The sequence below is a fragment of the Balaenoptera borealis genome (genome assembly GCF_965194805.1).
Source record: "Balaenoptera borealis genome assembly, chromosome: 2".
Lineage (NCBI taxonomy): Eukaryota > Metazoa > Chordata > Mammalia > Artiodactyla > Balaenopteridae > Balaenoptera > Balaenoptera borealis.
The window spans coordinates 31,443,584-31,470,708 of NC_138867.1; the positions used below are offsets into that span (position 1 = coordinate 31,443,584).

Sequence of the window (27,125 nt, forward strand, 5' to 3'; positions counted from 1 at the left end):
TACCTATGGGACTTTTAAGTTAAGATGTTCAGAGGGCAGTTCTATAAATGGGTCTCGATGTCAGGAGGGAAGTGTGTACTAAAGTTAAGGGCTTGAAGGTAAGACAAATCATCTAGGAAGAAAAGTGTATTTTAAGAAATACCCAGGATGACAGCCAAGAAAACTTGAGAATAATGGGGAGAGCAAAGGAAGAAGTGTTTAGAAGCAGCAGCTAGAGAGAAAGGAAGAAATCCAGGGAGAGTAATGTCATATAAGCCAAAGGAGGACAGATTTTCAAAATAAAGGTGTTATTCTCTCCTCCTCCCAGACCAGCAATGCTTGGGGTCCGTGGGGAAGCCTGAAGAATGTCATCACAGGGAAGCAGCCTTCATGAAGCCAAAGCCAAGCAGGCTCAAAGACTGAACATCAGTCCTGCCAGGGCTGGGCAGAGAGGAGTGGCCCAGATTCAAAGCCAACTGGCAGGAGACCAGGAGACCTAAGGAGAAGGTTCAGCCAGTGTGGGAGCATAAGCTTTTGTCAGAAGGGAAGAATAGGTGGCTGCCTGGGTTTTTAGCCAGTGCCTTGGGCCAGTGGTCAGCCTGAGAGGGAAGAGCAGTGTTCATAATATGGGGAGAGGTACTGAGAGGCTTTGAGTGCAAGCTCTGGATGGATAACTTTAGTCACTTATAGTGACTGAAAAGAAATATGAGGGGGCTTCTAGGGCTGATAATGTTTGTTTCTTGATCTGGGTGCTGTTTTCAGTTTGGGAAGTCATTGAGCTGTATAATCATGTATGCATTCTTTTTGGCAGGTATAGTTCAAGAAATAGTTTAAAAATTAAAAAGAAGTTCAAAAAAAAAAGAAGTTCAGAGCTTGGAATTAGATTGACTAGAATCAAATCCTTTCTCTGTCATTTATGAACTATGCCATTTGGGACAATTTTAGAATCACAATCCTACTTCACAAGTTTTGTTGTGAATATAAAATAATGTAATACAGTCTTGCCTCAGCATTCATAGGGGATTAATTCCAGAACCCCCTCAGATACCAAAATCCAAGGATGCTCAAGTCCCTTATATAAAATGGTGTGATATTTGCATTGAACCTATGCATATCCTCCCATATACCTTAAGTCATCTCTAGATTACTTATAATACGTAATTTCCTCTTTTTCTATCATGAATGTAAAGGGAGAACAATTGATTGCTATATCCTGTGAAGGTCCTTCATTTTCTTGAACACTATTAATTCGCTCTTCAATGTTCTCTTGCATTGACTGAGTAATCTAATTCCTTTTAATCTAGTTCAAGGCTTTTTTTCCTCTTTATGATTTTCCATTTATTCTGAATTCATGAGTATTCTGGACTTTGTACCTTAATCCTGAATAGGACTCAATCAGAGATGTTGAGATCGTTTTTGGTTTTGGTCTCTTGTCGTATATTCCTTTATGTCTCTTCTAGAAAAATCATAAAGTCTAGAAAGAAAGATAAATCACTTTATTGTACTGTAATATAATATCCACAAATAAGTTGCATATTTGACTTTATGGCCACCCTGCTATTTCATTCTTAGCTTTTACAGCATGGTGTTGATTTTCTAATTGTTTCCTAATTTGTTATTCATGACAAACCATCATTTTTTATTCTCATCTCTTCATGGTCAGTCCCAAGATGCTCTACCTTAAAACTACAGCTCCTCTTTAATGTTGTATTTTACCTCCTTTTCCCCAATTTCCAAGGGAAATTTGAATTCTGATCCCAAAGCTATACTTTTTCAACATTTTGTTAAACATTTTAATTAATATTGGACCAAAGGCAGGACCATGTCTATTTGACTTTCTTGTATCAGTACATTTTAGCAGTGCTACTGCAACTTTGACTGCTTTAGCAAATTGTCTAATTAAGTAATTTCCATAACATAGCTGAAGCATTTTCAAGTGAAACTCCTCATGAAGACATCAATCAACGTGTAGCTGCTAAAAACCAAGATGTGGATGAGGACCAGAATTTAAGAGATCAAATACAGCATAGGTTAGTTTAAAACTCAATGTCTCGCTTCTTCTTTCTTACCCTTTGAACAAACTGACAACTAGTCACTTTGGAATCATCAGATCCAGAAAAAAAAATGTATTTCTTAGCATTCAGTCTTTTACAGGTAAAACAAAACTAAGTAGCTTTGATGTTGAGTGAAATATTTATGTGTTAGCTTTTATATTCAGAGCACAAGTCATCATAGTCTGAGAAGCAAAGAATTAAATCAGGCAACATTTCCCTTTATGGCTACATGAACTTACAAGTTCATTATATGGAATCCTAATTCAGCCCTCATTCAGCAAATGCCAATGAAGATCATGGAATGTCAAAGAGCTAGGCATCAGACTATAGAGTGTAATTCTAAAGCTACTTCTGTGTTACTAAAATGAAGTTATGCTTTAAAAACCTTCCTTTGATCATATGCAATTTGCTCATTGGAAAAAAAATTAGACAAAATTAGACAATTTTTTGAAACCTTGAGAACTCTAGAAATATGAAATGAACCAGGGAAGAGGAATTTGAGCTACATTAAGCCTGTCTACTCTTGGAAGACAAGACTGTTTCAAAAATCATTCCAAGAGTATATTTGAGTAAAGCAAATAAGTCAGAACCATCTATACTTACTCAAAGGTCTCTTTAACTTCTCTAAGAAAAAAGTAGATGACCTATGTGGCCCAGGCTGCAGCTACTATCAAAAGGGTGTTCAGAGTTTAGTCTGCTATGAGTATAGGTGATGTTTCCTTAGATCTTCACTTAGAGACATGAACCCACACTAAAGTTTTCCTGAAATGATAGAATTGCCAAATCTTCTTTTACTCACTCATATACCTCAAAATACATGGCTAGACAGCATTAAATGATTTCTTCTTTAAAGTAGATAGTATTTCATTGCCTGTAGATTTCTTAAAGTCGCTTTTTCAGATTTTTTTTGACAGCTTATTTTTTCATTACGTACATCAGATAAATCATGCTTAATGTTACTTTAATATTTCTGTCAATATGTTACATTCATATAACATTTGGGTTTTGCAGAATTTTAGGCTTCTTGGACAACTGGCCTTTATTGGAGCAATGGTTTACAGAGCCAGAAAACATTTTGATAAAAATTAATGCTGACATAGATAAACAGTCTTTGTGCCAGAAAGTAAAGGAAATGTTTATGACTGAAATAATGAAAAAAGAGAATAAAGGTAATTACAGTTCTTTATAATTTTGAGCTTACGTAACGAAAATGTGTGGTTTTAATGAATTTAGGAGGAAGTGAAAATGCGATTGCAAATTTCTCTCTTCTCTTTGGATCATACCAACTATAAGTATCTTCTACCTCTGATTTTAGCTTTCCACTGCAAATGTTTCTAAATAAAAGATTATTTTCTCTTCACTTTAATTTAATTTAATCAAAAGAGGTCATCTTGCTGAAAGGTTGTTTTCAGGTGAAAAAAATAGCAGAGTTAAAATTAAAGATGTTACAGAGAAGGGTAAAGATTTCAATCTGTTGACTTCAGCATTATAAGGAAGCAATGAGTGAATTATCCTTTTAGGATGAAAACACTAGGCAGATTATTCCCCCCAAATCTTCTTGTGTTGGTATGAATTTACTGACTATTAACTACTTATTTATAAGCCTGCTTCTGGGTGCATCTCACCTACATTAAACCATCCCGACCTCCTTCCTCCTTCATTCAACCAATAGTAATTGCCCATTAACTTTTCATGGTATTATTGGAATTTGTTATTGAAAGGAATTTTAGGCTCATATACTGTCAATGCCAGACTTCAATGGAGATTTTACCTTTGAGAAATGAATTCAGAAATAAATCTTTCCCTTTTGTTTATCAATCACCCCTGACTATATTGACAACTGCAATTTCTTGGTATAATAAAAAATGGCCAAAATTAGTAATATCACAAGGATTCTAAAACTGCCTTGGTAGCATGCTGTCTCCCATCCCTAGATTTATGACCTAACTACTATAATGTATTGGTGAACTGACACTAAAATAGTGCATAGATGTAAGCCACAGTCACCTTGGGGACCCAGGAGCTCACACTTGGAAAGACAAGCATCCACATCGAAACGTCTGCTCCCCAAAAACACCCATGTGAAGCTTTCAGACAAAACAAAAATCAACCCATATAGTATATAAGAGGCTTAACATGTTATTTAACACTCAGAAATTAGGCTGAGAGGAGGGAGGAAACTTCTAGGGTCTTGATTGGGAGGCAAAAGCAAACTGATTCTAAGCCGTAGCTTCAAACATCTACCAATTAGAATCAGTGTTTTTGCCAGCTATCAGACTCACTTCAACATTTTCCTAAAGATTTTACATTCTGATCACTTATTACATTAACAGACTCTACTGCCACTTATTTAAGATTTACATTCCAATCAGTTAATTATTTTTAATAAATATTTTGTCGTTAAAATAATAAATATTTACCTAGCCCAGTGCTCTGTATTAAACATCCTGATTAAGCTAAAAACAAAAAGTAAAAGGATATGGTACTTCTATGAATATTCTGCTGTTTAAAAATGATCATAATATACTGTTAAGTAGGGAAAATCAGGTTATATTTAAATTGTCCCTTTTTTGTTTTTAAAAGTATGTCTATTATTAAATATATAGGCACAGAAAAGAGTCTGACAATATATGCTAAGAAAAAACAAAATTCAACCCAGTAAATTCAAAGCTCTAACTGGCTTTGTTCAGCTATTCCTGAAGTGGGCAGCGTCCCAGCTAACAACTAGAAGGGCACTCTGAGGAACGGTACAAATGGAAGGCTTTTTTAGATAGGAGGGTGGGGCAGGGAAGTCATTAGCAAAAGGGGAAAAAAAAAGGGGGGGTTATTTTGGGCCAGGACATCTTCTTTTTGGAGGAAGGGGACTGCAAGGGTCTTTACCATGCAGATTGCCTCTTCTTCTTTGGGGCGGATGGGGAGATATAGAGAGGACCCACATGACAGATCACCTCATTGGTGCTGACCAGAAAATTCCAAGCTGGTGGATTAAAATTACATTTCTGAAGAAGGTAGAAACTGCAACTGAGGCAGGTGGTAAGTCTAGGTTTGGTATCATGGGCTTTATTTAGCGCAAGTGACCCCATTTAGGGCCTGTGGTTTTCTCTTTAGCCGTACAATCCTTGATGAGGGAGAAGGAGGAGGACAAAGAGACTTAACAGGGAATTTCTCTTTCTGCTTATTTGTCTAAATTGTTGGAATTTTTAAAGCAATAATTATCACTTTTATAATCAGAAAAAAAAATTCCAGTTTGAAAAAAAAATCTAATAGAATGAAGCCTCCTTGGCTTGCTGAATTGAAAAGAATAATCTGAGGACAAAGGGAGTATGGATAAAAAAGCCATACATGGGTGCAGTTATTCACTGCCCCTGCTACAGGGGTAAAGTTGCGGCCGTTTCCAGGGTGGAGGGCTGGGAAGTCAGGGAGGGTGGGGAGGGCGTGCTGGGAAGGGTGAGCCTGAATCCCGAAAGGCAAAAGACCATAACAACGATAGGAGCCTAGACATTCAGGAACCAGCCCTGCTCCGCCCCTCAAGCCCCTTGGGCTGACTGTCTGCTCTGCCTGGAGCACACGTTCCCTGAACCTGTTCAAGTCTTTGCTCAGATGCCACCTTCTCAGCGGGTCTTTCCTGCAAAGCACTCTGGTTAAATAAATTTTAAGAGCTGCCCCACAGCACTCCTGACCCCTTTTACTCTGTTCTATTTAGCTTCACAAGGCAGTGATTTTTCTCTTTTGTTTTACTTTTGTATCTCTGGCAATCACAACTGTGCCTAACATTGTTCTTCTTCTTATTATTATTATTACTGACAGTACTGGTGTAGTTTACCTTATTGTTATAACCCTTGCTTTTCTTCACGGCACAACTCAGATTCAATAAGTAGTTGCTGCATGAATGAATGAAATGCTAAGACTTAGTTGTGTACTAAGCACCATTCTAAATGCTTCATATGTATTTACCCCTAGATGTCGGTGCCACGCATTTCTTCCGTGTCCTCCCGACCCTCACCTCTTCTGTCACATCGCTCTTCACCTTCTCTTTGTGCTTTTTCACCTTGTTTTTCCCCTGGAAATTTTGACGTAATTTTTTATTTTTCTATCCCAACACACCAGCTACTTCTAGATTGTTGGTTTTACACATGGCACCCCCTTAACAAGCCTTCCCACCTGATACACACACACGCACACCCACACACCCACACACATCATCCCCATCAGAGGCAGGGGAGACGGTATTTCTAACCAGGCAGAGAAGACTTCAAATCTTAGTTTTACGGACTGAATGATTTAAAGGAGAGCCCTAAAACATGAATTTTGCCCTAATTCAGTAAGAGCAGTTTTATATTAATTTAGGTTTATCTTAGTTCAAGTGAAATAGTAGGTGTCTGGAGCCGCTAATAAAGGTCCATTCTTACCATCCTTTTGAAGTGAAAAAGAAATTAGAAGAAAAGGAAGCTGAGGAAAAAGAAGAAGTTTCCCCAACTGAGGCTACATCACCTCTCCCTCCTCCCCCTCCTCCTCCTGAACCAGAAAAAGAGAAGGAAGTCCACCCTCAGCGTGAGCGTTCCAAAACTCCTGCTGCAAAAGGAAAACCAGCATCAGGTGATTGACAGAACGATTTCTAATCCTGTTTGCCAGTTTCTCATGTTCATTTTAGAAAAGAATTATAAATGATAGTACCAGTCCATTTATCTAGATTCAGGCTTTGAGCAACTTCAGTCATATGAAAGCAAGCTGTCTGCTCAGATGAAGAGGAAAAGCAGTAGTCACTGAGAGCACAGCTGTCACAGAGCGGAGGTGCTTTACTGTGTGGGAAGGAATGTGGAGTCCTCACACCCAGATCTACTGATTAGAATAAGACCACAGGTGAGAGGAAGGAGGGCGCAGAGAATAACCAGAAGGAGACTAGAGCAGATCAAGAGGACAGACGTCTATTTGCAGAGTGATAGGGTTGTGTTTATGCAAAAAGCGAGACCATCGTCAGAAAATGAGAGTTAGCACAACCTGTTGTCCACAGGAATAAGGAAACATGCCAACAGCATTCTTTAGAGACTAAAATTTATATGTAACTGTCACTCTTCAGTGCTCTGTGATTATAAAAGCCTAGAAACAAGCACCTGACATCTCAGTAAACTTGTGTATTTGTAATATATAACATACATGAATAGAGTTTGTATAGAGAATATTTTTTAGCTTAAGTTCTTTCTAGATCCTTAACCACTAAGGACCATTAAGTCAAGTGGTAGACAATATAATGACAAAAGTAAAATCTTCAATTGTTGAAATGTGTGATATTGGGAGAATGCCAGGATCAGCTTGGTGCTGTGTGCATGAAACAAATGTGGCTCTAGTGGCTGGTTTTAGCTTTGTAAGTAGCTGGCTGTGCAGTTACACAAGTCTACCTAGGTATTCTTGATATTGTGTCATGATTGCATTTCTAAACTCCATAATATTTCTACTTCATGGAGATTTGAGATGGGTCTGATTTTTTTAATACAATTTATTTATATTAAACAAATACATTTGAAAACTTTAATAACATATATTATGGTCTATTAAAGACCATTGTACTTCAATAAAGTGGGGCTTAACTAAAGGCAAAATATGCAAATTCAAAAAAAATATTTTATCATATGAAACAATAAAGCACAAAGCAATTAATTAACCATACATACTTTCCCCATTAGAAAAACAAAGCAGTGGTCTGAAGGACAAATGGAAACCTTAAAAATGCTGTTTAGCCAGGGAAGACAGTTTCCACAGAGGCTCAAGGGAGCCTGGAGTTACCCATCTAGGCCTTTAACCTATGGCCGTGGCCTCCCCTCCCTTTCCTCCCCTCGGCCTCACGGTCAGGAGTATCTGTGGATTGGAGCCATTCCCTGAAACCCATCTTCAGCATTTCTGGTTACAACACGGTTCAGCCTTTAAATTTCTTAAGTTTGCTCGTGAAATTAAATAAAATTGTATACTTGAATACTGTGCATTGGAGGAATAATAAAGCTATTGTTGCTCCAAAGAGTGGTTGTATCTGTCTCTTTTTTCCACCAAGGGCAGGGTTAGTGCCTGATCTTTAAAAATGTACAGAAGAATTAATCCCCAGGGGCCCAATTACTGCCTTCCAACTGCAACGCATCATTGCAAGGGGATCTCAGTGCTAGTAGACGTTGATGAGGCAATAGCACAGGCTGCGCTGCCCTTACAGCTCAGGGAAGCTGGGATAAATGATTTTAGGAAGGGAAGTTGCCAGGTTTGTTTATTTTTATATAAATAACTTAAATTTTTTCAAAAGACCATACTTACAGAACTAAAAGCCTAAGGCTTCTGAACAAACCCAAAGCAAACATCCAATTACAATCTCCTTTAAAAGTTGAGAAGAAAAGAGAAATTATTTACTTAAAAAAAAAAAAAAGGGGGGTGTGGAAATAGGGTAAAGAAGGAAGTATAGTACACTGAGTACTAATAGTCATTTTGTCCAAATATAGTTCTACATTGTATATGGGTCTGTTGACCTGAAACAAATAGACTGCCAGATATTTCTCCAGCAAAGATGGGTTTATTCAGAATCAGCAGGAAATTATAATTCGGGGTCTGCAACCATGGCAAGCCATGTGCAAGTCTCCGCATGACAAGGGAAGGAGAATGCTTCTATAGAGGGGAAAAGGAAGTTGGGAGGGACATAGTACTTGATGAGTCCATGACTTTTCATTGGCTGAGTCCTTGCCAGGAAAGAAGAGTAGTCTTCCTTCCTCCTGTGGGGCAATGCTGTCCTCTTAGGGCATGAGAGCTCCCCCTTCTGGTTTCCTGACTCTATTTATTTGTGCTTTCTGTTTATTAATTTTTAACAGTTCTGTATTTTATATCTGCTTCAAATGCACTTGAGATTAAATTTGAAAAACTTCACAGTTATGTCCCATTAAAGGGTTTATTATCAAGTCTACTACCAAATGTCAGAATTTAATTTAAAACTAAAGTTCTGAGTGTGACAAAGTATGGTAGTGCTTGCTATCTATCCGTGCTGCTAGGAATATATTTTGCAATCTCAGAATACATTTTGGAAATAATTTTTAAAAATAGGCAGAGTGCATGCTATCCCCAGCAGAAATTAGACTTGCTCACAATACTTTATAAGTTCAATGTCTTAGGTGTCTCTACTTTTACCTTCTTTGCTGTTGCCTTTTGTAAAGTTTAGAGCTAAATGATTGGTTACCCAGAGTATTGTTATTAAAGGAACTAAGAGGTTATCTAGACTTTTTTTATTAAGCTTATTTCTTTTTTTTTTTTTTTTTTAAGCTTATTTCTAAGAAAAAAAAAAGCAACTAATTCAAATGTTTGGATTTATTTATTTATTTATGAATGAGTTTGGTGTTCAACTATTTGGATGTTTAAAAGTCCTTTTATGGAGATTAACAAAGTTTCAGGGTTACTCCTTCTTTCCTTCACTTGTCTTATTTCTATGGAATCTTGGTTTTTGGAGCTGAGATATTTAAATGTAAGTGATATGAGTTATGTATTTACACATTCTTATAAGTAACAAACACTTCTAAATACAAAGAATAGGTCAGATGATCTCTCCATCACAAGCATTTAAATTGTCCCATATGTGCATTCTTCCAATGAAGGAAAAAAAAAAAAATGTAGCCCAGGGCAAAGGGAGGAAGACGACTAAACTTGTTTGGTAAATTATGTGGAATGTAGTGATTTTTTCAAAGAACTAATTATTATTTGGGACACCTTATTGACCTCCAGTTCATCAGTTTCCCATTTTCCCCTTTCCAATATGTTTTTGAATTAGATTCTGGGGAACCCAACGTATATATTCCCAAACCATCCTTTGCATTACAAGTTACAGTCAATGCACAGTGGAATGTAGAAGTCACAAGGCAACCAAGTTTGGGGTCAATAGAAGTTCAAGGATGCTCCATAGCAAAGCAATGTGGTTATTTAACTCTTCTTCAAGGTGTTTTGGCATCATTTTTGTCACAGACCCAGTTGTCTTATTGTATAGGGATCATTCCAGTGAACTATATCCAAATAGAGCCATCTGCTTCAAATGGACTTGTGACTAACTTTTAAAATTCTGCAACTATGTTGCATTAAAGAGTTTACAATCAAATTCACTACCAAATGTTGATATTAAGCTTAGGACTCAACTTCTCAATGTCACAAAATAGTATAGTACTATCAGGGTTGTCATTCAAGAAATTTCAATCTACAGTCTGTCTTCAGATTAATTTTAACTCACAGTAAAGGCCTAAGCCATTTTAGGCAGTTCACAAATATAACTGTTTTTGAGAAATAACATTTGATTGCTTACAAATCATAGCCCAGGATATTGAAGAAAATCATCAATGATATTTATGTGTTGAATTTTGTTTAGAACCCCCGCATGGTAATCGAGAATCTCCTCAGGAAGGAAAAGGGAAGAAAAGTGAAACTTCACTCAAAAGAAAAGGTACCGATCAAGATAGATATGATTAAATATAATTCTGCCTTTTATAATTTTCTGTGAAAATAGCTATATTTATGTAGTAGTATACACTGAATACCTCTCTCAGTCATTTGTAAACCATAAGCCCTTGCCAATAAAACAGAACCTCAGTGTTTCTGTAGCCTGGGTCTTAGCAAAGGTCCTGCTGAGAAAAGTGAGGCTTGTGAGGAATAATTTAGAGAATGTCTAAGGTACAGAATATCCATTCATCATAGATATTATAGGTGTTATCCTTGGGCTAAGCTTCGCCATCAGAAAACTACATGCTGAACCGTATTTTCTTGGACCCCCCATGGAATTGCTTTCATTGATAAGCGCTTTGATATAAAGTCCTCAATACAATAGCAGTGGAGGTAAAACTTTTATTATACCAATAATAACCTGGTATTTTATTTTCTGAAGGGATAGTATGCCCATTATATCATTAAGTCGCCCCTATGTGAAATCGTAGGTGGGAAATTTCATTCAGAATCAAGGAACTGGAAAATCTTTCTTCCTCTGCATGGCTAGATAATTAGCACCTCTAAATGATAGCACTTCCTTTTCTGTTTTGGCTATCTAGAAGTACAGAAACAAATTAGTGTCTAAGATTTAGTATCTGTGCAAGGACCTAGATCCCAGAGTCTGCTTTCTAATTCCTCTTCTGGTTTTGACCTTCTACTTTAAGTTGTATTTTTCCTGACCCTAATTTCTTTTTTTTTTTCTATTTTATTTTAACTATTTCTGTGAAATAAGGCGGATAAAATTTTGTAAATAATTAATAGTTGGTAGAAGAAAATAGGCTTTAAAAAGCATATTAGTTAGATTGTACATTGAAGCTGCTACACCAACCAATTAAAGATTGAAATGCAGTTATGGACACATACAGTTGACTTTTGCAGGGTACATACAAAGGGGGTTGTCATGAAGTATGTACCTTTGCTTAATTTTTCATTACAAATTGCCAGTGTAGTAGCAGCCCAAGATTGTGCCATGTTCACAAAATGATGGGCTTAAAAGGATCTTTATTTTGGCATTTAAATATGCATAACCATGATTCTCAAAGAATCTTACCCTTCTCTGATTATATGACCTGATAGGCTTATATAACTAGAGTCATTGGTGAGTTAGCACTGAGATGAAATATTTAGCTATAATTTTGGCTATAATTTATGCTCTGCTCTATCTCACCTGTTTACAAATAGGAGAATAATTTTCACATTTACATTATGCATCCCTTGCTTTCTTATTGTGATCAGCAAAAGCAAATGAAGGATCAGCATAGAATCATCAAAAATAGGAATTAAATATATTTATGCATATTAGGTGCCAAATCATCGTTAGACATAATAATTCACATGCTTTGAGAGCATCCTTAGATAAAAGTATACACACTCAAACCATAAGCAACTACAAGTTCAACCAGTAAAATATATATATTCACTGGAGTCATGCAGTTAGCTCAGTTTAAGTAACTTCAAGAACTTTCAAACATTTTCTTGCTTTTATTTTACTATTGTGTTTCTATTTCCATAAACACAATTTCTACTCTGTTCAATAATATTTGAAATAGGTAAACTCTCGATCAAGATTTAGAAGTCTTTCTTTTACATAGAAATGCTGTTGTTTTGGCATGTATAACAGGATTTCCTTCATTAAGAGGAAGTCTTAATGATTTTAATTCTTAATATTTGGAACTAATTCCATTAGGGGTGAACACTATTCATTGGTTATCTGTTTACCTCACAGGCTGTTTGATACCAATTATACTGAAAGCATCTCTTATGATTTGAGGAACCATCTCCTTTCTCCTTCCTTCAGACTTATTGTTTCCTGCTATTGGAATCTTTGACTCATCCCTATTTTTCTCTGTGTATTAGATCAATTCCAACCTTCTCCCTCCAAAATCTTGACACTGAAATGCCATTTGCAATTGTATTTATGGTGTTCTTAAAGCATTTCTTATTATCTTCAACGATTTGCCATGGTCCCACCTTATTCCTTCATAAAATAAGGGCTTTTCAACTCTATGACCTTATGTAGGAGGTGTTAATTAAGGGCTAAATGAAGAGTTTTCCTTAATCAACCAATTTCAGAAAATGCTGAGTTACACCAAATTAAAATGTTTTTAATCTCAACTGAGATAGATGTCAATATAGACATGTATCTCCTGTAATCATCTATCTCTAAGGCAGTAGGAGATACACTATGTAATATCCCAAAACATTGTGGCTGCAGAACTCTCTCTTGGAGGGGTATCCGTTGGGACTAGAGATCTGTGGGATAAATGTTTGGAACTCATGTCCTTTTTAGTTCTTCTGGCCTGCGCATGTATTAGTATTGGGACTGTTCCAGTGCTTGCCTTCTGATTTGACTTAAACTTTTGGTGCTATCAGGCCACGTAGCAATAAATGTTATTTCAATGTTATAAACATTAATGACATTTAATTGGAAAGACATGGAAGAACAGAGAAAAAAGATGAAAATGAAATGGAATTGAAATACCTAGATGCATCTACTAACATGGTGGCTCTTTAAGCTCAGTCCTGGACCAGCAGCGTCTGCATTACCTGGGAACTTACTAGAAAAAACAAATGCTTGGCCCCACCCCAGACCTACTGAATCTGAAACTCCTGGAGGGGCCCAGCAATTTGCGTTTTAATAAGCCCTCTAGGGAATTCTGGTGATCCCTAAAGTTGAAGAACTACTATACTGATGCCCAAGACTTATTGTCCTATTTTAGCCATTGGAATATCAGAAACATTCAGCTATTTCTAATGTATTACTTATAAGATGTCCTGTTCCCCAAAATATTTAAGTTGGATTACATTTTTAAAAACAACATGTATATAACAATACTTTGAAATAGAAATAAAAAGCCCTAAGTTTTTCTAGGATTAATTTCTAAAATACATTTTTTAACACCTGGGACCTTAAACAGAGGAGAGTATGTGGTGCAATATACAAGGTCTTAATAGATTTTAGAGCACATGCAAAACACGTTAGGTTTCATCTGAAAGTTGATGCCACACATTAGAAAGTTGATGATTAATTTACAATCATGGTTCAGATATCAAAATTCAACAATCTCCTTTGATAATATAATTCATAATAATAGTAACAAACTACCTCTTATGGAGTACCTGCCCTACGCCAGGAACTATACAAGATAATTTTTATAATCTCACGTAATCCTCATAACCACCTGTGAAGCATAAATGATCATTTCCCACTTCAAAGATGAGGAAATTGAGAGTCAAAATAAATAAGGTAGTGTTTTGTTAGGAATCATTAACCTATGAGAAGGAAAAGTTAGAGCCTCTTTACACTTTGGCGAATGTAATCTACACTCCATATTAACTCTCAACACTGTTCTCATAGCTTCCCTGGATTTTGCCTTAATACCATCATCTAATATAAATGAGTTAAATAATATTATTTATACTCTTTAGTATGAGTCTTTCAATGAATTGATTTCTCAGACTGTGGCTTTTAATAAAATTTTCACCACAAGTAGAAAAATTAAATTGTAATTTAATTGTAATGCAATGTAAATACAACACAGTCTTAAAATCAATTTATGAGCCAAGCAAATAGTATTAAAAAAACTACTCTAAAGCTTGCAAATTTCTAAATATCAATCTACTGAACACTTTTGAACATGAATTACATCAATAGACACAAAAAGGCAATCAAGTATGACAGTCAAATGCATGGACTCTGGAGCCAGCCTGCCTGGGCCGACATTCTAGCTCTGCCATTTACCATACGAGTGACTTAGGGCAAGTAACTTGACCTTAGTGAGTCTCAGTTCCCTCTTATGTAAAATGAGGTCATAAAAGTAACTTCTCTGTGGCTGTAGTAAGGAATTAGTAAATATCCAAAAAAGCAGCTGGAACAGAATCTGGCTCAGAGTAAATGGGGCTAAATAAGTATGGGATATGATTATTGACTCCAGACAAAGTTATTAAAGACTGTGGGCAAAAAGGGGAATCCTTTGCAAAATTGACTGAAGGAGTTTCCAACGCTTATCACTGAGTACAATTATACTAAAATCAGGTCCTATAAAGGATTCCAAAGAACCAGTCCTCATTACTTTATAGTTGCCCATGTTCCATATCTCCAGCTCCACACAGACTAACAATATGAACTCTAGGACACCATGGAGAGAAAACTTTTCCAAAATAGCTTCTCAATAGCGATTTAGAGAATAAGCTGATTCATGTTCCATCTCTGGCTCCTTACCTGGCACTGACCTCTTTCTCTTCCTGGCCACGTTGCTGCAGAGCAAAAATTTTCATCTTAGCCAAGGCATCCTGAGTCTCCACTTCAGTTACCAACCAGAGTCGTTTTTCGCTGAACCAAGGCAATAAGAAAGCCATCACTGTTAACCAGTTTTCTAACTTCTACCTAGGGAAGCCCTTAATTAAGCCAGATCCTACTAGGAAATATTTTAGGACTGAAAGGTAATAATAATGCCTTTCTTTTAAAAAAATCAGACTTTTCGCATCTTTTCCTTCTTCCTACAATCCTCTCATCTCCCTGAGTAGTGCCAACTTAATCTGAAAGTGTTCTAGTTTTCTTAATGTCCTCTCATCAATTGATCAAGTTTATTCTTACCTTTACTGAGCTCCTACTATGTTATTTTCTTTGCTCAAGCCTATTGCTCTATCGTTTCAACTTTGACCGTTTCTTTACTGATAAAATGATTAAATAAATCCCATGTCCTAAGATTGCATTTTTCTTTTGACCTCATTTTATTTATACTTGTTCTCGCTCCACGTGCTTCTGTGTAATACCATTAGGTTCTTATAACTGGCCAAAAAAAATTTTGCTAAAATCTATCTTTACGATATGCTAAGCATAGATTACTCTCCAGAATTTTATGCATGAAGAATGGCCACACTGAGGACTCAATAATCCAACTTCCAAATGAAAGCAAATATCTTATTAGAAACTGAAGTCTTCACATGGTTGCATGGGTGGTACTTAAAAAGGAATGACCCTCATGACATTTGAGATGTCAATAGATTTTGTTCAAAAGTGGCACCTATTTTCACTCACGGTGACATAGATACATTTTTATTCATTCAAATCTTTTACCCTTTAGCATTTTCATTGTTAACAATTAGATAAAAGTTAAATGAAATCAAAGCACATTGTCCAAAAATGTTCCCTGGCTCCCTCAGTTTTCACTGAATGTTCTTGATATATAAGAAAAGAAGAAAAAGAAACTCATTCCAGTCTCACGTTTATAATTACAAAGTTCTCCTTAGGAATTCTCCTTTGAGAAATTCATCTTAAAGTGGCCATAGTATTGTCACTTTTATTTCACCAGAGATTCAGTTCAGAGAATGAAAAATTATCATATAGAAAAATATAGCAAGTTATGAACATTTTTGGTTTTCATCTGAACAAAGATGCTCTTAAATTTTTCTAATTAAAAAAAACCTAGATGCAACTTTAAACTTGTAGATGATGAATACTGGTTTTAATTGTATAAGTAGAAGTCATTTAAACTGTTCATATGACATAATTAACAATATCCCCTCTACTTATAATCCATATATTTTAAACTAGTATAAAAGTGGAAGATATATTTACTTTTCTAAACAGCATTATCATTAAATAATACTCATTAAAGAAATATATTTTGGGGAAAGAAAGTGCTGCAAATTCTGCAGGCATCTATAAACTGCATCTAAAATCTTAATAAGGAAACTGAAAATAAGTGGAATTTAAACTGAGTGAATTTCTAAACTATAACTTTGATCCTTTAAGGAAATATCAGTGCTTTCTGAGTTAAGGTAGTTTGACCAATCACAAGATCTTTTAGACCATAAGGGTACTGCTTCGCAGGTCTAGAATCCCCCCCTGGATGTTCTCACAGAGAGTGGGGCACATGCCCTTTCTGGATTCTGAGCTGAAATTAGGCCTCTTTCTCTTTCTCCTCCTCCACCTCCTTTTCTTCCTTCTCCTCCTTCCTCTCTCTTTCCATTCCCTCTCCTTCTCTCCCCTTCCTTCTTCTCCCCTCCCCCGCATGTCTTAATTCAGCCAGACCTACAGCACAACAGTTGCCTTCATCCCTACACCCTGACTGTAGAAAGAGATATAGTTTCCCAGCTCAGAAGCCCTCTGTCTCATCCAGGGAATGTGGGAATATTCAGGAGGTACCCCTTCTCCTCCCCTACATCTCTCACTGACTCCTACAATAGCATTCTTTCTCCCTGCTCCTCCCCTGGGTTTCAAAGAACACCAAGAGCACCGCTCCTGTTATAGCTACCCTCTTTCTCATTCAGGGTGAGTGTTTAATTTGCCAGTTTTTGCAATAGTAAATAAAATACACTTTTCTCTGGCGCCTAAACTTCGTAAAAACCATGTGTTCATTGTGGAAGCAAGGACAGAGATGAAAATAAAATATCAAGTTGTTTTCCATAGCTAATTGGACAAGAGAAGTTGCATTGCTTTAAAAAAAAAATTACTATAGATATTATTGGTTAATTTGGAGACTATAGAAAATGATGTTTTTTATTTTTTATTTGATAAGGCTGCCCAAAGTTGCTTAAAAAGTAGTTAATGAATTGCCTGAAATCCATGGCATCATAGGTTTATCCATCCACCACAATCTGGTCCCATTCATCTCCTTGTAATGGCATGATTTAATATGCATGTTTAAGGTTCTCCCAGAGGAAAATCTCCAGGAGGGAAAGTTCCAGTAAAGAAATCACCTGCTGACTCTACGGATGTGTCACCTGCCCCAGTAGTGCCACCCCCATCTAAGCCAGGATCAGAAGAATGGGTGTATGTGAATGAACCAATTCCTGAGGTACGGCAGTTTAGACTCAAGCTAGTAGAATCTGTTCTTTCTCCTCTTTATAGGAAGATTCACACCATTATTTGCACCATCCGAAAGGCCTTGTGTAGCTGGTAATATATATATTCATCAAAGAGCCGAGGTGATCTTTTGCAAATACTCATTGAATCACATCCCATGCTTTCTCTGCTCCCTAAAGTTTCTGAGTCATGCTTTGAGCGGCTGTTGAGTGCTGCAATCAGGGGAACAAATGGGTTCTTTGAGGACCAATTTTCATCCCAGGGACAAGCAGAGATGCAGTTTCCTGGAAGAATATCTTCCCCAGAACACATATCCAGCAAATTATAGCCCTCCAACCATGCTCTTATGCCCACATCATAATGCTTCCAAGTGAAGTTTAACCCCTGACTTTTTAGAAATAGAAGGAAAATTTTGAAGCTAACTAAACTAATAAAAGAACAGAGAGCTATCTGGCCTGAGCTCTTTAAATGGGTACCCTAGTGTCAGGCAAGGAGATGCCCAGGTGAGCCCTGGAAGCTCCATTCAGTTCTTCATGCTCTGACAGCTGCAAAGCCCAGTTGTCACCTAGGCAAATCGGGCTGCTTTAATAGATAAATCATCTTGGGAGAATCACACAGAATGGTCTTTCTTTTAAAACTTTTTAAAAGACAAAGAGTTTTTTGAAAGACTCAGTCCCTGTCTTCTTAATTCCAGTCCTCCATGGTTTCTTACTCTTATGACCTCTTAGCCCTGACCATCTGTGCCAGGCACTTGAGACCCAATCATGAATTGCAATTATTATTGAGCATTCCTGGGGAAATGTCTTACTTATCCCCTCAATTAAATTGTAAACTCTTTGGGGGAGGGTAGGAACATGTGGGACAATTCACTGTATTCAATACAGAATCAAATACAGTGAAGAGTATGTTAGAGATTCTTGATAAGGCTCTGATGAATTAATTAGCATTGAGGGAGAAATTAGAACAGAAAATATTTGAAGATGAGAACATTAAATGATAGAATTACAGATGTGTGTAATTAATATCACTCAGCCAAATAGTAGCTACTTTGAAAAATAAATATATTCAAAAACTGTCATAGAAGCAGGATACAGAAGTGGTTGTTGAGAAGGAGATAAAATTAAAATGATATTATTTGGTAGGAGTTGGAGAGTGAGGGACAAAAATATTAAAATCTAATCCTTAATTCCAAACATTGAAGCCCTTGAGAGAAATAAATTCATAGAGGACAAGAGGGAAATAGAAAACATGAGTGAAAAATAAATATTCACACTGAGATATGGCACCAGCTTCCATTGTAGATCATCTAGTCAGGATCCTGGCAGAAAACAGAAGATAATTCAAAGAAAGTTGAATAAAGGATGATTTTTATGTATGTAGCCAGTAAATGAGAAAATCTACAAGGATTAGATTGTTGCCCTCAACAAGAGATAGCCAGGAGCTATTATGGCCCCTAGGCCTGAGAAGGTGAGGACAGGGAGCAGATGTCCAGACCTCAAGAAGACCTGTGCATGGAGAGGGCCACCTGCCAGGGGCTGTGGCCTTCCCAGAGGATGCAGCCACCCACAGTGACCAGCAGAGAGGAGCAGGGAAGCATATAACCAGACCTCATGTCCTTCCTGCTCTCACATCTCTTGCCTGGGAGGTGGAAGGCAAGGGAGTTTCCTGAAGTAGTTCACATGAGTTAGCCTCCTAGAGCAATCACTGAGCAGGATGGAGAGTGAAGGATGGGGAGTTGGTCTGTGGGGACGATGGGAGGGTATACAGCCCGGACCTCTAGTTACCTAAGTGAAACCATGTAGAGAACTCCTTTTTGCTACAAGCAGAATTAGCCTAGAACCTGGAAACAAAGCAGGCCACATGACCTACCCTAGTCCTTTTCTACTCTAAGCTTCTCACACATGAGCTGCACAGCTTACCTACTAATGGAGAGGAAAAACAGATGCCCAGTTAAATGAATTTGAATTTCAGATAATCAATGAAGTATATATAGGCATCCTATACTTTATCTGGCAACCCTAGTTCCAGGCCTTCCAGGGACCCCAGATATACCTTACCTCAATAGGCATGGGGAAGGAGACAGAGTGAGAGAAAGAGGGGAATTGCTTCATATCTGGCTCTCTCAGGTGGAGACAGCAACCAAGTTCAAGGGGAGCCTGGGTCCTTATCCCTTTGCCAGCCCCAAGGGAAGTTTCAGAGACCACCAAGCAGGCAGAGGAGTGATAGGTCTTTGCTTTCTTGCTTCTGAAGCTTGGAGGATACTTGCTTTGGCTACCCAATTTCCTGTTATGCTTCAGTCAATGAAGAGAAGACTATTTAATTGGAAAGGATAGGTCTTAACGTCTAGTCACATCACATAAGTTCAAGTGCCTAGACCCAGAAAAATAACATCCCAGAGAATTAAATAAACTACAGATGGGACATTATCGATAACTCATAGAAATCACAGAAGATGTGGGAGAATCTAGAAGACCAGATGTGGGCTAATGACTAAATGTTTACCAAAAGGTGGATGGGATTTAGTAGCATACAAGACCAATGATCCAGACGTTAATCCCTGACAAAATGGGAAAGAAAATTATTAAACACATGCCTTCTGAGCACTTGTAACATACAAAATGATCACCCAGAGGTCAGACAGGTTTACTAAGACTAAGTCCTGCTGAACTGGCCTGTTCCTTTTCTTTGATAGCAAGGTTGAGTAGTGGGTCAGAGAAGTACCATGAACATAGTATATCTTGAATTCAAAATAGTATTTGACAATTTCTCATGAAGTTCTTGTAAATAAATAAGAACTGTGAACAGGATGTTAGTTCAATTAGTTCCATTCTTAAGTGGTAACTCTCCTCACACAGAGTGTTAATTAATGGCTTGAAGTCACCAGGAAGGAGGTTTAGTAGTCAGCTTACTTAAAATGGTCTTCAGCACCACTCTGGATACCACATCTTTTAAGAGAGATCATGAAAAATTAGAAACCAGAGAGGGGCTCTAGGTAAGAGAAAGGTGTTAAAATAATTTCAGAGGAGCATTGAAAGAACTGTAAATGTGTATGATAAATGAATACTTGAAGTATGGTTAGACATAGAATCATAGGCTTTTAGAACCAGATGAAGCCATCCAGTCTCCTGAAAATTTAACTGATGATAAAATTGGCTTCAGGTGACTCTGCTTACAACTATATTAACATTTGTTGAGTACCTGTTATTTGCAAATGCTGTACTAGGTGCTGGAAATACAAAAGCAAGCGAGTTTCATCCTGAATCCCAGCCTACTTCTCCTCACCAATGTCTTCAAATAGTTGACAGGCTGTCATAGGGAAGATGGTGTGAATGTAGACTGTCCTTCTCCAAAGGGCACAGCTAGGGCTTATAAGTAGAAAATACAGAAAGGCAAATTTCTGCTCAACACAGGAAACATTTTCCACTGACACAAGTTGTGTGACCCTGGAGGGGGTTGCATTGAAATGTGCCTAATGTATCAGTGAGATCCACAGAGATTGTATAATCTGTCTCTAGATCTCTTAGTATTTCTCAGTTGAAGAGGAGGTTAGCCCAGGTGACTTCCAAGGTCCCCATGTGCAAGTCCCTGAATAAATAAATGCACAACCAATAAGGGAAAAATTAGTACAGCAAGTTTATATTAAAATATAATATGTATCTTCAATTTTATTTCAATTTGATTACTTCTTATTTTTCATTGTTTATTTGCATCATTAAAGATAATGTAAAAGAAACTTTCTGATTTTCATGGTGCACTTTACAGCAAAGGTAAAACCTCAAGGGGGAATTCAGAGAAATAATTCATCATCACCCTGACATGAACCCTAGGTGTTCTCCAACTTAGGCAAAATGTGAGGTCTGTGATTATTCAATTCATTCATTCAATAAATATTTCTTGAGCACTTACTATGTCCCAGACACTGTGGTAATTATAGGAAAAACTGTTTAGTGGTGAATAAGATAGTAATTCTTCCTGGTTTTATGAGACTGCTGTTCTAGAGGTGAATATAGACAAATAAATAAGCAGTTACAATTAATGCCATCAGTTCTCTAATGAGAAAAGTACAGGGTGCTAAGGTGGGACTTCAGAACTTCAGACGATGACCCTATACACTTGTCGGATCAGGGAAGGATTTCTGGAAAAAAATATGTCTGAGCTCAGACACGAAGAATGATTTGAAATAGGACTTAGCTGGGGGAGGGGGAGGAAGGAGGAGCAAGAAGTTTCACAGAGATGCCGTAAGTAGCTGCAGTTGCATCTTGATCTTCTTGCTTAGTAGTGCCCTTTTGACTCAATTACACAGAAGAATCTTCACTTTGAAATTATGATTGTTATGCTTTACCATTTAACAGGAAATACGATCATTTTTAGTACCTTACTGGAAACTGATAGAAAATTCCTATATAAATTCCATTAAAACAGTACTCAGGCACCTGAGAGAAGGCCAGCATACGGTGATTGCTTACTTATATGATATTAGGTAAGTAAAGTTTCCAAAGTTACAACCGTGTAGTTTACAGGCGGGACAGATAAGCTCCGTCTGATTCTCCGAATGCCTTACAGAACAGGTTTCCAGCAGTTTCTAAGGCGTCCGGACCACAAGCAAGATTTTGTATCTCAGTGGCAGGCTGATTTCAACTCTCTTCCTGATGACCTGTGGGATGATGAGGAAACGAAGGCTGAACTACACCAAAGAGTGAATGTAAGGGAATCCATGACCCGTGGGGCCAGAGTTTCCACGCTCTCAAATCTTGTACTTCAAAAGCCTAATTCATCCCCTTCTTACTCTCATGAGGTGTGAGGATGAGAAGGGAAATGGTTTGAACACTGACCTGCCGACTTTCAAGAACAGTTGCTCTTCTGTACTTTGAGTTCAGAATGAGAATATGGTAGCCAATGCTTCTGGAAGGCCAGCAGTGCAAGAGCATTCCAGGCATCTATTTTGTAGACTCCTAACCCTTTTGTTGGGTCATGTAAGTGTGTCCAAGCCTGGTATTAAGTATGTGCCTCTCTTGGATACAGTTATATGGTTGGTTGATGTCAGGCAGAAGGGGAATGAGGGAACATCCCAGAAAGCCTAAAGTGTTGCCTGTATTGAATAGATCCCTTGAGGGAAGGTACCAAATCTCATACATCTTTGTATTCCAGCAGCACAGTGTCTGGCACTTGGTAGGCAGGCAGATTTTGATAAATTCATAAATGGACTATATTACCCTGATGCTTTAGATAAGGTCCTGTGATGTACATAAAGCCTGATTTCAATCTCTCACCTTTTGTCTTTCCTGTGTAGATTTACAGAGCCCCTTATCCTGTCAAGGGAATTCTTTCCCCTTCCACAACCTTAAGTATAGGCTACTAGTAGTCATATCTGATTATAATCTCAGTATTTATTTGTCAACAACAACAAATTCCCAAGCTCTACCCCATGACCCATTCATCTGCTCTGTGAATATTTATTGAGCATCTACCATGGTCCCAGCACTGCTCAAGGGGCGGGGGATTCAACACTGAACAAAAAGCCTATGACCTCAGGATATTTATGTTCTGGGGGCCAGAATGCAAAGGATACACAATAAACAAGTAAATGTATAGCGAGTATGTCACTGATAATATGAGCTATGTGAAGGAGGAAAGGAGGGCAGGGAGGGAAGGAATGTTGATGTACCATTTAGTATATGATAGTTGTGGAAAGACCCACTGAGAAGGCAATATTTGAGCAAACTCAGGACAGGAGAGATTGAATGAGATAAGCCATGCAGATTTGGGGAGGAAGAGTGTATCAGGCATAAGGAAAAGTGAAGGCACTGAAGAGGGAGGACGCTTGGTGTGTTTGAGAGCAGTTGGAAAACCAACTGGGAAGCTATTGAAATTAAGTGAAGGCATTATGGTAACTTGGATGACCAGGGTGTTGGAAGGTTTAATCCAGGAGGTATTGCATTAATCAATGTCCCAGTAAACTGAAGTCTTTTACCCGTTCTTAGACATTCCTCAAACTGTAATCCTAAAACATATCTGCCTTTCCTATCTCTTTCCTGCCTATTCACAATCCTGGCCCTCCTGTATTCCAAAAGTACCATATGTTTATTGGAGACAGATTAGATATTTAAAAGAAGCAAAATTGGAAATGACAAATCCATAATCCTATTTGCCAGTAGTTAACCTCTTTATTCCTGGTAATATTCCTTGTTCTTGGCTTCTTTCATTCCAATCCTAAGAAGTTAATGGAAAGGTTCTGCTATCATGTTGTCCTCACTTTACCATTAGAAAACCAAGCCACAGAGACACTGGTACTTGCTAAGGCCTCCCAGTGAGTCGGGAGCAGAAAGAGAACTAGAAACGAGGTCCCAGCCTCCTGCTTTTGTACTTTCTCCTCAACTGCTTCCTCTCCTGTCTTTTGAAAATGTATAAATGTTCGAGGAGCAGAAGCCAGTCCTCACTGATGTCTGATATAGCATTTGTGCAAAGACCAGGGGGACATCAAGATCAGCTCTAAAAGAACGGCGTACTGTTCTGATATTAGCGTAGAGCTATAAAAATGCCTGTGATGTTTTCACTTCATGTGAAGCCCCCACAAGATAACAAACCAAAATGCTAAGTGTTCCATAAACACAGCATCACAGAAGTAAAATCCACTGTAGGCACTGGAATCAAACTGCTTGCGTTCGAATTCCTGACTTCACCACGCTGCAATCATAGGCAAGTGACTCAACCTCTCTGGGCATCAGATTTCTCATCAGAAACTTCTCCCTTGGTTACTGTGGGGATTTGTGAGGTAATCAACGTCAGGCACGTAACACAATGCCCAACACACAGTAAATGTTCAATAAATTATTATGATCGTGAAAACTGCCAAGTTTTATTGGACTGTATATATTTTCTTAATGGGATTTTAATTAAACAGATATTTTATTGCTATGAATAAGATTATGATACTGTTTATAACTGAGGAATTATGGTGTGCTAAATACTGTGCTAAGTGCTTTATAGGCTTAGGCTAACTGCAGCACGTCCAAAGGGTAAATAATATCCCCATTTCACAGGTCAAGGAACTGAGCCCTAATCTAGTGGTATAGACAAGACCACAGGCTCATATCCTGGCTCCACCACTTGCTCATAATGTGGCTTTAGGAAAATTACCTCTCTGTGACTGACTCAGTATCCTCATCTGCAAAATGAAGAAAATAATAGGACCCAAGGTGGTTGTGAGGCATTAAATGAGTCAATATAAGTATAATGACTTATATTCTGAACACTGACACACATAGAAAGGTATTATCAACATTATTCCTCAAGATCTGGTAAGTGGCAGAGCTGAGATCTTTAAAAGATTTTTTTTTTCACTGCTAGCTCTGTAATACAAAGCTTATTTTCAGACAATCCTATTAAGCTCAGACCCTATTTCTTGGAGAATGACATGCTCCACTCATGATTAATTAACAAGCCTATGCCCTCGGATTCAATAAAGCAGCATATTTCTTCCACCAACAATACACCACTTCCTCAAAAATTCCCTGAAAGGTCTTTTTCGGCCAATCAAATCTTGTGAGGAAGGATTAGAATACCTAAAACATAGCACCCCATGAATAAAGTAAACTGTGGACCTGGGCACAAGGTGTGCTGAGGGGGTCTTAGAAAGGTAAGGCCTGACAGAGTAGAAGCAAAATAAATATTTGTTGACCGAAGGGATAAAATATATGCGTGTATTAGGTCTAAATTTTCTTCAGGCACATTAAGACAGGCAAAGGATTTTAGTGGTATTATACGGAGGTCATCTGAGCTGTGATTCTGAAGCCTCACAGCAGTGTTTGTGTTCAGGATTTACGGGACCGCCTGTGGGACATCTGTGATGCCCGCAAGGAAGAGGCAGAGCAGGAACGTCTGGCCATCATTAACGAGAGCTGGTTGCAGGACTCGATGGGAATCGCGATGAACCATTTCTTCTCACTGATGCAGGTAAGAGCGGCCGGTCAGGATGACACAGACGCTTCTCTCCATGGCCACGTCCGTCCTGTAACCACTCCTCTGGGAAAGCGAGGGGCTTGTTTTACTCACAGTACTCTGCCCAGCCTGAGCTCCAACTTGCCAAGGAGGTTAGCTGAAATAAGCCATTCTGTCCCCAGCCAAACAAACACCAGAACTGGTAGTATCTCAAGCTACAACTCACCAGCTGTTTCCAGGTGGCCTAGAGCTGTGGAGGGGACAGCAGAGATGGTGTCTGTCCTGGGTCGTTACCACACCAGCCTCTCCCAGCGGACACCCAACGTGTCCCCGGGAAAGCAGTCCTGCCACAAGAGCGCGGGCTGGATCAGACTCAGCAGGCACTTGATTCCCGAAAAACGTTTGTGTCCAGATTGGAAAAAGAGACCATTCATCGGAACAATCAGATTAATTTATTTCTACAGCCCGTTAAAATAATGAATTGCACTGGACAAGTTGAAGAGACAGACGTTGATTTTATGCCAAGGTATTGTCAACAATAGGGGAGAGAGCACAGACCAAGTCTGGAGACCCAGCTCTGCCAAGAATAAGTGCTGGAGAGTTTTTAAGAACTGGGGCAAGGTGGGGTGTCATGCGCAACCTGTGTTGCTTGATTGGCCTTGTCTAAAGGAAAAGTAAACTCTCCCTTCTCTTCTTGATGCACGTAGTTTTACAACTTGGAGCAAGGTGTCTTCCTAAGTCAGACTCATCTCCTCCCAGAGGACCAGGACATAGGAGTTCTATTTTCATTTCATATGCTTACATTTCAAAGAGATGGTTCCCAGGTTTTTCAGAGAGACAGTTCTGATTTCTAAAACCAACAGGAAGATTTTGAAAAGATTTACATCTCAAAGGGACAGAGAATGGACTTTCAAAGACAAGTTTCCTGAAGTAAATACTCTAAGAAAAGGGAGGTCAGGAGTCTGGAGTTAGGAAGAAACCTGTCTATAGTTTAGTCATGCTGAGAGGATTATGAAGGCTGTCTTGGTCAAGCTGTGTCTACATGAGTATTTTTTCCTAAGAAAATAGCAGTGAGGATAGAGTGGAAAAGGGTACGTTTCAGGTCTTGAACTGATTAGCTTACAGGAGGAGTTACTGCAGGGAATGAGAATATTTAGCTGAGGATCGCCAGAGCTAGCGCATAGTAGGTGTTCAATAAATCCTTGTTCAACAAATGACCGTGGATGCGAGTACTTCCAGCACTCACAGGGACAAGCCCGGGGTTCGGGGGCAAGCTGGACCACGGGAGGCAGCGGCCTGAGAAGCAGGAGCAGCCTCGCTGATTGCTAGCTCTGGGGTCCAGGTGGGGGCTACAAGGCATGGGCTGTGCTGAGGATGAAGGCAAGACAGCCAGCAGCCTAAACCTGCCTGGGTAACATCCCCGGGACACCAGTTTGGGTAAGCGGAGACTGAACGCTGCAACAGCTGTTTCAAAAGTTTATGGTAGAAATAACTGAAATCCAATAACGAAGGCAAAGGGATTAGAGAATTTTTGTAAATCATTCCCATTAGTCCAAGCAATATGTGCCTCTTTTGGAAACGGTATAACTCTTAACCCCCACAAGACCTACATTTCAGACCCTCTCCCTGAGAAACAGAATCCACATCTAAAGCCAACTAGGAAAAAAGAGGGTAAAGGACATAACGGCTAATATTTATTAAGTTCTTACTCTGTTCTAAGGACTCTTCCTGTGAAGGTTAAACCTTCACAACAATCCTAGGCTGTGAATTCTTTCACAATCCTCATTTCACAGATGAGGAAACTGAGGCAACCATAGATGAAGCGATTTGCCGAATGCCACATGCCAGTAGTAGGAGAG

At 38.4% G+C, this 27,125-nt stretch overlaps 1 protein-coding gene across 2 annotated transcripts in view; it reads left to right on the plus strand.

The window, feature by feature from the left end:
- SPEF2 (sperm flagellar 2) overlaps positions 1 to 27,125 on the plus strand; it is a 185,125-nt gene that overhangs the window by 79,503 nt on the left and 78,497 nt on the right. For both annotated transcript variants that reach the window (XM_082382147.1, XM_082382148.1), the window contains exons 16-23: positions 1,901 to 2,009; positions 3,045 to 3,202; positions 6,456 to 6,629; positions 10,405 to 10,479; positions 17,172 to 17,320; positions 21,681 to 21,808; positions 21,892 to 22,030; positions 25,144 to 25,281. In XM_082382147.1, the coding sequence (XP_082238273.1) occupies positions 1,901 to 2,009; positions 3,045 to 3,202; positions 6,456 to 6,629; positions 10,405 to 10,479; positions 17,172 to 17,320; positions 21,681 to 21,808; positions 21,892 to 22,030; positions 25,144 to 25,281 (1,070 nt within the window). The remainder of the gene's footprint in view (positions 1 to 1,900; positions 2,010 to 3,044; positions 3,203 to 6,455; positions 6,630 to 10,404; positions 10,480 to 17,171; positions 17,321 to 21,680; positions 21,809 to 21,891; positions 22,031 to 25,143; positions 25,282 to 27,125) is intronic.